The sequence below is a fragment of the Malaclemys terrapin genome, chromosome 17 (genome assembly GCF_027887155.1).
Source record: "Malaclemys terrapin pileata isolate rMalTer1 chromosome 17, rMalTer1.hap1, whole genome shotgun sequence".
Lineage (NCBI taxonomy): Eukaryota > Metazoa > Chordata > Testudines > Emydidae > Malaclemys > Malaclemys terrapin.
The window spans coordinates 10,924,252-10,936,577 of record NC_071521.1 but is presented as its reverse complement, the minus strand read 5'-3'; the positions used below and the strand labels follow the sequence as shown (position 1 = coordinate 10,936,577).

Below are 12,326 nucleotides of genomic sequence, written 5' to 3'. Positions count from 1 at the left end.
CCTAGCTCCTCTTTCAGCATGCTTGGACACAAGAATCCCCTACGGAGCTGTACTTGGGGATATAGATTTTCTGTGTAGGCTGCACACATCTTACATGCCCTTGTTCATAGCTTCTGAGATTATGAGGCTGGACGAGACCATCGTGATTATCTAGTTCTACTCTAACATCCTGTAGTCCGTGGGACTTTTCCTGATCAGTCTTGATGTAAAATTTCCAGTGATGGAGAGTCCATCACAACCCTTGGAAAATTGTTCCTGTTGTTAATTACCCTCACTGTTTAAAAATAAATAAATTGAGCCTTATTGATAGTTGAATGAGTCTAGCTTCAACTTCCAGCCATTGGATTTTTTTAGACCTTTGTTTGTTAGATTGAAGAGCCCATTATTATCAGATTTCTTCTCCTTGTGTAGGTACTTACAGTCTGTGATCAAATCACCCCGTAACCACCTCTTTGTTAAATTAAATAAAATGAGCTCCTCGAGCCTTTCATTGTAAGACGTGTTTTCCAGTCCTACATCTAGAGGCTTCTGTGGTTGGGGAAGCAATGGGTGGGAGAGCAGGATTTGCCCCTTTGTCTCTGCCATTCACTTTAAAGAATAGTATTAGACCAGTGGTTCCCAAACAAGGTTTGCGGCTTGTTCAGGGTAAGCCCCTGGCGGGCCGTGAGACGCTTTGTTTACCTGAGTGTCCGCAGGTATGGCCGCTCGCAGCTCCCAGTGGCTGCGGTTCGCCGTTCCCAGCCAATGGGAGCTGCAGGAAGCGGTGGCCTGGCCCACACCACTTCCCGCAGCTCCCATTGGCCGGGAACAGCGAGCAGCCTTACCTGCGGACGATCAGGTAAACAAAGTGTGTCGCGGCCTACCAGGGGCTTACCCTGAACAAGCCGCGAACCAAGTTTGGGAGCCACTGTACTAGACAATGATGTGTGAAGTGTTGGCTTCTATGCTAAACTTGTCGTGTTGCCTCCTGGCAGTATCATTTTAGGGTTATGTAGTTTTTAAAACAGAGCTCTGGGTTGTAAGGTTGTTGCCAGGATCATCGGAGTCAAATACACACAGAGGGGTGGATTCCTCTTCCCGTGGCCAAAATTAAAGGTGCAGCAGTGGGGTCTTCTTCCAATGCAGCACTGCCACTGTGGGCCTGATCAGTGGGAGCAAAGTGTTCTTAGCACTTTGCTGGATCAGGCCCCTTGTGATCATGTCCCCTAACTTCCACTGACCAAGACATATGTCAGAAATCTCTCCGCTCCCCAGGGAGTGGGTGGGTGCTAACAGGCCCAGGCATGCATGGAAGGGGAAATAAAGGAGGCTGCAGGAGGCAGTCAAACCCTTGTGCAATAGGTCTATTTTCTTAATAGACTTGGACTCTAATATGAAATACATCTACTGAGAGTTCCTTGCTCTGTACCCATGTTCTGGAATGTGGTCAGCTGTCTGCCTACTAGAAGAGCCCACTGTTGCATCTTCGGTTGGCAGGTGATTATGTCCTGCCTGAAATGGGTCTCAGGGGTGTGAAACTGGAATGTGTCGCAGTCCACCTCCTCCCTGTTCTGTGTAAAGATGGTGTTTGCAGTTTGCCTGCTACTTGCCTTCTATTACTCTGCCCCCCATCTCTTTTGTCCTGTATTGGCTCCTTCAGTTCAGCTTATTTGTTTGAATTTTAAGTGTGTAGTTGGTTTTAAGTTTTTATTTCATTACAGAATGTTCTTCAGTGCCATGCCCAGCCTGGATTGCTCTATAACTATGATTTCCCCACCCCTCCTTTATAGCTGCCACTATCCACTTCTGTGTGAGCAGCACTACAAGAGTGCATCCAGGCTTGGAATGATTAGATGTTCATTGCATAATGACAGGTTTCAGAGTAGCAGCCGTGTTAGTCTGTATCCGCAAAAAGAAGAACAGGAGTACTTGTGACACCTTAGAGACTAACAAATTTATTAGAGCATAAGCTTTCGTGGACTACAGCCCACTATGCATCCGAAGAAGTGGGCTGTAGTCCACGAAAGCTTATGCTCTAATAAATTTGTTAGTCTCTAAGGTACCACAAGTACTCCTGTTCTTCTTTTTGTAGATGTTCATTGTAATCTTTCACAGAGTAGCCATTTGTGCATCAGTCTCACGGGGAGCATCTATGGTTACAAAAAGGGTAATTATATCTAGGCTTGGAAGGATTAGATTTTTTTTTTTATTGGTAAATGGTAAAAATGGATTTCACCGTGCGCACGCGCACACGCACGCACACAAAAACTGGCAAGAAAATATACAATACGTGAAATTTACAGATAGGAAAGGTAAGAAAAATGACTGAGAACCAGCTTAAGGATATTTTAACATGTGATGTTGACAGTTTGTGTTTTGACAGTTATAAAGCTTTTTAACTTTTTGAATCTCATTGTCTGCTGTCATTCAATAATTGTCTGATGCCCTCACAATTTCCTGCAACTATGCAAATTTAATTTGATTAAAAATTGAAAAAATGCTTAATATAAACATGGATGTTTTCCCATCAAAATTATTAAAAAATAAAAATTGAAGTCTGCCAAGCCTAATTATATCGCTAAATTAATATAGCCCGATGTTTAGCTTGGGGTTTTAATAATTACTCTTCAGTGTCATGTTACTCCATAATTATTATTGTGGTTGATAAGTATTTTGGTGACTCAAAGATACAGCACTAACGGTTGCTACAGTTACTTTATATAAAATGGAGGCTGTCAAGCTCAAAATCCAATATTTCTAAATGTCCTCCCTGTCATACTAATAACATCTTGAATTATTACCACAGGAAGAATATTTTTTAGAAAGTCTTGCTTTATTTTTCATCTTTTGTGTGGCTAGTACAGATAGGTTAGTTTCACTTGTGGTTCTCATCTCCTTATACTGCTTGCTATTCCATTAGGGATGTTGCAGACAAAAATGATAATACAACCTGCTGTCATAAACTTTATTTTGTTAATTTTTTCTCCCCCAAGATTCCAGTGCAGTAGATAAATGTAAAGCTAAGAATAGAGTCATCTTTCCTGTTTGGTTACTTCTGCACTATGGCAGGGAGAGAGAAAGCAGCTTTTAAATCTCACCCGGCTTCTCCTGCAAACACTTCATGCTGGGTGTAGTACTTTGCTTACCTCCAGTAGGTGGTCCCCATAGAAGTCAGATATCGGCGTTATTCCTGGTAGGAATCATTCACAGCAGTGACACACTTTTCAACCCCTAACCCCTACCAACAGCAATAACAAATCTTAAAATTCCTACCCCAAGAAGGGATTTTTATTCTGTGAAAAGGGAGAAGTGCCAGTGGTTCCTTGAAGTTCACTGGGCACTTCACTGTTGCTATTGATTTTACATGGAAGTGTTCAAATTCTACTACTATTTATTATTTGTATTACTGGACCCCATTGTACTAGGTTCTATACAAACCACAGAACACAAAGACGGTCCCTGCCCCCGGGGGCTTACAGACTAAATATAAGACAAGAGACAACAGATGGATACAATACCGTGGTGATGGACAGCAGTATAAAGCCCTACAGGCTTGTCTTCACTGCAGATTTGGCTCAGGTTATCTACACTTGGGCTAGCCTAACTCAAGGGAGCGTAACCACACTGTAAAACAGCAACACAGAGTGATCAGATCTGCCACATCCCTTCTGTGTCCCTAGCTCGAGCACTCAAGCTTCCACCTGTACCTCCTGACAGGCAAGCTAGCTCGCTCGAGTGTAAAGCATCACTTAACTCTAGCTAGAGATTCTTGTTTGCGGATGGGAGTCAGATTAGGAGCAACACTTGAAGCTAACGTGTTAGTGAAGACAAGACTAAAGATGGATGGAAATATTTTCAAGATCAAGCCCTTAGGGGGGGTAATATTCATATGGAAAATCAGCACAATAACTGCTCAAATTTACTTATATATAACTGTTAAAATGCCAACACCTATTTTATGTTGATGTTTAAAATATCCTCTGTCTTCTGTTTGGTTCAGTACAACCTTAATCAGGGCCTAACTCCTGGGCGTAAACTATTTGTCTGCCCTCCTTTTTGAATTATAAAAACAATATGAAGAATTAGACCAGAGTTCAAAGGGTATTTAGGCGCAGTCATGTTAAAAGCAGGGCCATGACTACGTAGGTTCCCAGACCATTCCATTCCCTCGCTATATGGAAGTCACAGCGGTTACTGCAGTCCTGCTTTGCTTCATGGGCTGGAAGAAGAGGATTCATTCCTTCTGCAGTCTCCCAATACACAGCTCATTCTGTGAGCTGGAACTGTGATTTACCTCATAACTAGAAGCTGACTCCATTGCAGTGACACTAAGTACCTTTCCCAGATCTGAAGACGAGCTCTGTGTAACGCAAAATCTTCTCTCTTTCACTAACAGAGGCTGGTCCGATGAAAGATATTACCTCACCCACCTTATCTCTCTCTTGCAGTGTGACAGATTTGAATGGTGGGCAAGGGATTCCCTATTGCAGGGGTAGGCAACCTATGGCAGGCGTGCCAAAGGCGGCACGCGAGCTGATTTTCAGTGGCACTCATACTGCCTGGGTCTTGGCCACCGGTTCGGGGGGCTCTGCATTTTAATTTAATTTTAAATGAAGATTCTTAAACATTTTAAAAACCTTATTTACTTTACACACAACAATAGTTTAGTTATATATTATAGACTTATAGAAAGAGGCCTTCTAAAAATGTTAAAATGTATTACTGGCACGTGAAACCTTAAATCAGAGTGAATAAATGAAGCCTCGGCACCCCACTTCTGAAAGGTTGCCGACCCCTGCCTTATTGCCATGGTGTTGTGTCAGGGCCAGAACTTTAGGGCATTGTGACTTGTTCCTTTCTCATCTGGTTGTCTCCATGGAGGAAGTAAAATGCTCTGGCTAGCCTGGAAGGTTGCATCTCTGTCATATAGGCAAAATTTCCAAAGTCCTTTTGTCTTTCTAGTGGATAATTCAGTCATATGCATAGCACATATGGTATTAGTTGTGGCTAGTAATCCCACAGAATGGCTAAATGCTGCTGCTGAAATGGCCTACATGGAAGGTTGGTGGAGTGGCTTAGCTTTTAGGGGTAATAGATTCTCTCTTTTCAAAGGTAACTGTTTCATGCAGCCTGATTTTATTGCAGCTGTTGGATGGGTTACTTCAATCTATTATCCTGACTCAAGAGTTGCCTGGTACTGCTCATTTAGTTTAGAACGAAAGAACTGAAGTCTTCAGTGCCTTTGGTATCAGGGAGTCTGTTTAAGTGAAATGTTAGACTCCCTTTGTTATCCTTGTTGATGGTTTGAGTAGCAAGAAGCAAAGATTCCCAAGATTGTCGTGTTTGGTATCTTTTAAAGGCCTTTCACATCTAAGCATACCTGGAATTGAGAGCACATTGTAGAAAAAACAACTTACTTAGCTAGCCATGTTCCTGATGCTTATTATTAAAGAGATTTGTCTTTTTAAATACATGTTGCTTTTGTTACTGTCCCTCCCAGCTTCTCTCCTAATGCTGGATCCTGAGGGAAGTTGTAATCTTGCTCTGGGATATTGAGCTGTAGTGGAAGCTCTTGTACTGTGACAAATACTCCACGATTATTTCAGCGAGGGGTTCAGCGAGACGAGAAGGGAGTTGACCTTTTAATAAACATTTGCAGCGTCTGGTAACTTTGTAAACATAGTTTTTAAAAAATTGAATCAGGTTTGACCAATAAATATAACTTGTTCTAATTGGTTTTGTTACATTTTGAAGGTTTTCCCCAGAATATAAAATTCCTTCTGTGTGTAGTTTCTACCTGGACTTTTGGCTAAGATCATATGTCAAATCAGATAAATATCTGTTCTATTCCTTTATCAGGGGATTGTATCCTGCCCTGTCAGGGTAGTGGAATGGGATGACCTCATGGTTGCTTCATCTTTTAGAATAATACATAGGAAATACTATAAGATTTTAATGTTCTCTTAACTGAACTTATTTCCTTTTTAATGTAACCTCTCTGGTTAATAAGTTTTAGTAGTAGTATCTATATGCACTAAATATCAAGTGATCAGATTCCCTCCAATGAGAAGCAGCATCTACATTATTTGAACCAGATTAGTAAATTGTGTTTGACAGGAAAGTGCTGTTAAAAATCTCCTGTGTCTCTGATGTGTTGCTGTGAAATGTAATGCTGTGATCTAGCAGCACCAGGAATACTTGGGAGAAGAAGACAGCAATTCAGCGTGAGCTGACGTATGCATCTAAAGAAGCACAGGCTGCTCCCTATCAAACCTGGTAGTGAACTGCCCACATCGGTTGTCATTCCTACCCCAGGTGGAAGGATGCTACATTCTTTGATTCTTTTGAGTTTATAATGCAAGCTGGCCTACGCCAAAGAAAATGCGCTCCTGACTCAGGTCCTGCTATCTACAAATGATTGAGGTCTGTGCTAACCTGTCTCATTGTTCTGCCTACCCAGGAGCAGCTGTATAAGATGCAGCATTGGCAGCAACAGCAGGTCTATCCTCCGCCATCCCATTCCCATCCTCAGCGTACGTTCTACCCACCACACCCGCAGATGCTCGGCTTTGATCCTCGCTGGATGATGATGCCGTCTTACATGGACCCTCGTATGGCTCAGGGCCGTACCCCTGTGGATTTTTACCCTTCGGCCCTTCATCCTTCAGGTAGAATTTTTTTGTTTTGTTTTTTTCTGGGCTTTCTTACTCTCCGATGCTATCCCGACTCAGTTTCTGGACCATATCTGTGGCCTTTTCCCTAGAACTTAGATTCATGAGACTGAGAGTCGATGGGACCTTTACATTCAGTTACCTGTAAAGAATTAACTGCAAAGAGCAAGCGACATTCTTTTGGGTTCTGACTAGTCCCCAGGTGTATAATGCTTTGAGGATTGATCACTTTCCTAAGGCTTCAGGCCACGAGGAGTGCTGTGCCAGACAAGAGGGTGGGTTTTTGGCTGTTGAGATGCAGGTTAGGACCCTTCGAGGGAGGAGCTATCCCAATCGGCTTTGTCTTCCTGAAATCCTGTCTTCTGTCTTGCCAAGGTAAGCTTGGCCCAGACTTCTCATCCTTGCTTTCTGTTGTCGACCCTCTCCAGGGATTGGGAAGAGTCAAAAGGGAGGTGGGGACTGATGAATAGGCAGCACTAGGATGTGTACTTGGAGTTTGGGGTGGCATTGGGAATGCCTAAGAGTACCCCCACACCTAGTCATGTGCTGCCTGGGGGCTCTCATTTCCTAGCAGGGAGAGACCCCCCCGCAGGAATGGAGGGAAGGGGTCTGGTGTGGTAGAGAAGGAAAGAAAGGAGTGGGCTGGAGATGGTTTTACTCTCAAAACCTTATTAGATCCCCTAAGGAAAGGTAGGACAAGCCAAAAAGTCCTGCCTCAGGTTATATGCTCCTAGCACTTATTAATCCCGTATTTAATTTGCCAGAGATGGGCATGTAAACAGTAGGATGAGTAAACCAGTGCCTTATGTTTGTGGTTATTTTGTATTTCTTACCCCCTCCCTCCGCTCCTTGCTCCCAGGCCAGTGAAGTTCTGTATTGCTATGCTTAGGCTTGGCTATGAAAGTCGCTCTAAATAGCGGCTAAGGATCCTTGCTTCCCTTTCATTCTGAGGCAATTGCTTTCCTCTTTATATATCTCTTGATCTCAGTTTTCCTTTTTAAAAGAAGGTTTCCATGGGTGCATTCATCTAACACCCAGGAGGGAGAGGGAGATGACCTGCCCTAAGGCTGTAAAATGCTGCTTGGCTATGCGCCTCTAGTGTTACAGCTTGAATTCTTTCTTCTGTTCAGGAATTATGAAGCCCATGATTCAGCAGGACTCCGTCAATGGGAGTGGCTGCAGGTCTGAAGAGCAAAACTGTCAGCCATCGTTGCAGCAGGAAAGGAAAGCTGCCTCCATGGATCCTGCCCCCGTGTGGGGCCAGGAAAGCTACACATCCCTGCAGAACAAAGGATACCCATTACCACATCAAAAACAGACCGAGAACATGAGCATGGAGGGACTGCACACCAGGTGAGGGCAAAACCATACCATTCTGCCATTCACACTGTACTGGGAGCGCCTCTTCCCTTGAAGAGTGGGTTTGGGGTCTACCCATAAGACTTCTTCAAAGATCAGGAGAAGGTATTTTTGGTCACCTGTGTTCCCTTGAGTGCTGTGTAGTGATAGGCTAAAACACCATTGAGTTCTTGCATATAAGAAGATTAAATCCAGTATGTGTAATCAAAGCTTTATAACTTTAAAAACTAGAGAGACTCTAACTGATTCTCACTGTACCTTACCTTTCTGCCCTGGGGCTTTGCGGGAGCTCCCAAAGTGGGGAGAGGCAGTTTTTGCTTATGTAGACAGCTGTCAAAAATTCTGGCTAACTCATGGGTGTCTTACTTTTATTTTATTTCATTTTTTTAATCAGTGGTCCTTACCACTCTGACTCTGAATCAAGCTGCTAATTTTGAAATCACTACAAAGATTGGAGGCTGACTCCACATTCAGTTCCTGAGTATACCTCCCTTGTTTTTATTTTCTGTGCAGAAACCACTGACTTTTGTTCATCAGCTCTGCCTGACCTTGTATCGCAGACTGGGGCCATGGCAGATCAATAAATCCAGCAGTCAAGTATTTTATAGCTTGATCTGTCATGATTTAAAGTAGATAACTAAACTGCATTTATTTCTTTATTTGTACTGTGTTCAGCCTGGAGACCTGGAGCTGTGCTTCAATCACATTGACTGACTGACTGACTTTGTTCTGGTTCCTTTTCAGGAGTGACAGCTCCTACTCTGCCTCATCTGGAAGGTCAGAGGGCATAAATGCCCAGCGAGATCTCTTTGAGGAGAGAGGGGACGAGTACTTAAACACTTTTGACAAGAAGGCCCAAGCTGACTTTGACAGCAGTATATCTTCTCAAAGAATAGGCCAGGATCTTCTGTTTCAGCACCAGGAGACCGTGCAAGATGCATGCGTTTCTGGTGCCCGCCATGCAAGCTTACGGTGTTCTCCCCTGGAGTCTGACTTTATACAAGTTGATAAAAAACCTGAGTATAATGGTTGGGACATCAACCACCATCAGAAATCCTCGGAAGCTGCAGCAGAGGCAGATGAAGAAGTGCCCAGGGATGAGCAGTCATTTAGTGCTGACCCATGGAAGAAAGAAGGTGCTGCCAGCAAGCAACCTGCTGAAGAGACGGATTGGGCTCCTGAGAACAGAAACACCACCAGTCAGCACCAGGAGCAGATGGGGAGGACCCGGAGATCTGGCCCAATTAAAAAACCAGTCCTGAAAGCCCTCAAGGTTGAGGAGAAGGAGAAAGAGCAGGAGAAGATTAAACTAGAAGGAGAAGAGGTTTCACACCCAGCAAAAGAGAAAGCACCTGTCTATAAGGTGGAGAATGATTCAGAAGATTCATCAACCTTGCTAAACTCCACTCATTACCTGCTGGACGAAAAGGGTTCTTCCCAAGCCAGTTTCACCCAAGATGCTGAGAAATCTCAGGAGGAAGAGGAAGAGGAGGAAGAGGAGGAGAAGACTGAAAGGGCATGGGAGAATAAGCTTTCCAGAGAGTCTAATGACCTCCCTCCCACAAAAAGAAACAACTGGATCTTTATCGATGAGGAACAAGCCTTTGGTGGGAGAGGCCAAGGCCGAGGGAGAGGCAGAGGCTTTAGAGAATTCACTTTCAGAGGCCGTGGCACTGCTGTTAGTGGCAGGGGTGTCTATAACAACCAAAGAAGCAGCAGAGGGCGGGGTCTACGGGAGTTCAATCAGCCGGAAGACTTCCCGAGGGGCAAGCCCAGGCGCAGGATTGCTAGTGAGACACATAGCGAAGGGTCTGAGTACGAGGAGCTCCCCAAGCGGCGCCGGCAGAGAGGTTCTGAAAACAGCAATGAAAACTCCCTCCTAGAGAGGGAGGAGAGCGACCTGAAGAAGGGAGACTTCAAAGATTCTTGGAGGTCCAATAAAATCTACTCTGATGATCACAGCAGCCTTGATGCCAAGGTGAGGGCCCCGAGAGCTTTTGGGAGGTCTCTGCCCCCACGACTGAGCAACTCTGGGTACGGGCGAAGGGGCTTCATGGCGAAGGAGCCTTCCCAGTGGCAGGGCAGAAGCGGGGGAACCACATGGCAGGAGTACAGCCACTGCCCTCCATCAGACACTTTTGGGATTAGGCGACAGTCTGACAGGGACTATATCCAAGACTCTTACAAGCATGCGGACTCCTTCACTGGCAGGGGTTTTGAGGAGAATCACATTGACAACAGAAGGCCCTTGTTCCAGGAGGATTACACTGCAGATCAAGAGAACATAGAAAACAGGCCATTCAGGAGGCGGCGTCCCCCTCGTCAAGACAAGCCCCCCCGATTCAGGCGCCTGAGACAAGAGAGAGAATCTGTCGGCCAGTGGAACCCCGAGGAAGGTGGAACCAGCCTGTTGCCCAGCCAATGGCCCGGGAGACCCAAGCTGACCATGGTGGAGAAGAATGGTGTCTCTGGCAGGAGGTCTCCTGAGCTGTCCTATCAGAACTCGTCAGATCATGCCAATGAGGAGTGGGAGACAGCGTCTGAAAGCAGCGACTTCAGTGAGAGACGGGAGAGACGCGATGGTGTTTTGGAGAGTGAAGCGCAGCTGGATGGCGGCCTTGCCAGTGGCAGCTTGGGAGAGAAGAGAGAGTTGGCAAAGAGGAGTTTCTCGAGCCAGAGGCCCCTAGTGGACAGACAGAGCCGTAAGGCTGAACCAGCAGGGTTTGGGGAGCAATTGATAAGGGCCGGTGGAGGAGCTGCTTCCCGGTTCGAGAGCCAGCAGAATGGGATGCCAATGAAAAGCAAAAGGTAAACTCAAAGTCTGACGTACAACACGTGCTCTGTGTATGCGTGTCACCACATGTGCAGATATCCCTGTGGCAAACTGGACTTGCAGGCGAGAAGGGGTTGACTCATGCAGAGATGTTGGCTGTACTTCCTTTTATCACACACAGATGACTTTTAGCACCAGTTATCCATCTGTGTGTTGTTCACTGGCTTCACAAACATGTATATTCATTTGAGCCTGCTGTACCTCTGATGCCTTCGCTGGAACACTGCTTGTGGTGGGAGTTCCAGCTTGTCTTTGTTTCAGAAGAGTGGTTGGTAATGGCTGGTGCTGCCTGAGCTGCCACCCTTCTTTAACCTCTTTAAATCCTATAATGCAACGGCAGATCACGCTTGTGCATCCCATCAATTCAAGTGCTAGAGAGTTAACAGAGACATCTTGGTCACCGACTCCAAACTCTCCAACCCTCCTCCAGTGAATCCCAGCTGGGGTTTGGCCCTGGCAGTGGTGGAAAGTTTGGAAGGCTCATTTCCTCGGTAATGACCTGATGGGAATGCAGAGGTGAAATGTCATTTATTTAAGTAGATTTCTCTACTTCAAAGCTTTTCTAGATCCACAGCAGTAGCTGTGGCTTGTGCACAGTGTGGGGAGGTCCCGGGTCTAGCCATGCTTGAATAGACTTTTTCAAAACCATTGCTGCTTGGCAATGAATGGAAGGTAGCACTCCTTTCATAGAAACGTGCTGCATGTTACGGACCTGCTGGTAAGAATACTCCTGTGAATACTTCCTTGAGTTTAAACCAAACTCTACTGGGGATTAGGAGGTTCCTTGCACCTTCCTCTGAAACATCTGGTGGTGGCCATTGTTGGAGATTGGATACTGGACAAGGTAGACCTCCAGACTGGCAACTCCTATGTGATTCCTTATTCTTAGCAATAGCTGTTGGAGACACAGGCCTCCTGCAGATTGAACAGATGTTTTGTATTGGAATTAAAGCTTTGAAGTAGACCAGCCGTTCTCAAACTTCATGGCACCGCAACCCCCTTCTGACAACTAAAGTTACTACGTGACCCTAGGAGGGGGGGACGGAAGCTTGAGCCCACCCAGCCACCCCGGGCGGAAGGGCCAAAGCCGAAACCTGAGCCCTGCCACCCAGGGCTTTAACCCTTGGGCTTCAGCTTCGGCTCTGGGCCCCACCAAATCTAGCCCTGGCGACCCCATTAAAATGAGGTTGCAACCCAGTTTGAGAACCCCTGAAGTAGATAATTCTTGCTTTGATGACACTACTTGATTGTTGTCTCCCCCAGCTAATTATTAGCAAGTTGCTCCATAATAACAGAATAATGGTGTATGCTGAGATACCAGTAACTGGGTGTGTGGTGGGAACTGTACTCAGGTGAAGAGAGAAGTGAGGGAAAGGGGGAGGAGGAGACAGATGTGCTGCTAAATATTGCTTCTTTTTAAACCAGATTTTTTTTTCCTATCGTCCTGCTAATCCTCTGCACCTCTTCTCTTCAGCTTCCCAGTG

General features: G+C 45.4%; 1 protein-coding gene across 5 annotated transcripts in view; it reads left to right on the top strand.

Moving 5' to 3' along the window:
* PRRC2B (proline rich coiled-coil 2B) overlaps positions 1-12,326 on the top strand; it is a 69,466-nt gene that overhangs the window by 32,805 nt on the left and 24,335 nt on the right. For all 5 annotated transcript variants that reach the window (XM_054007732.1, XM_054007735.1, XM_054007733.1 and 2 more), the window contains exons 14-16: positions 6,440-6,647; positions 7,781-8,003; positions 8,754-10,817. In XM_054007732.1, the coding sequence (XP_053863707.1) occupies positions 6,440-6,647; positions 7,781-8,003; positions 8,754-10,817 (2,495 nt within the window). The remainder of the gene's footprint in view (positions 1-6,439; positions 6,648-7,780; positions 8,004-8,753; positions 10,818-12,326) is intronic.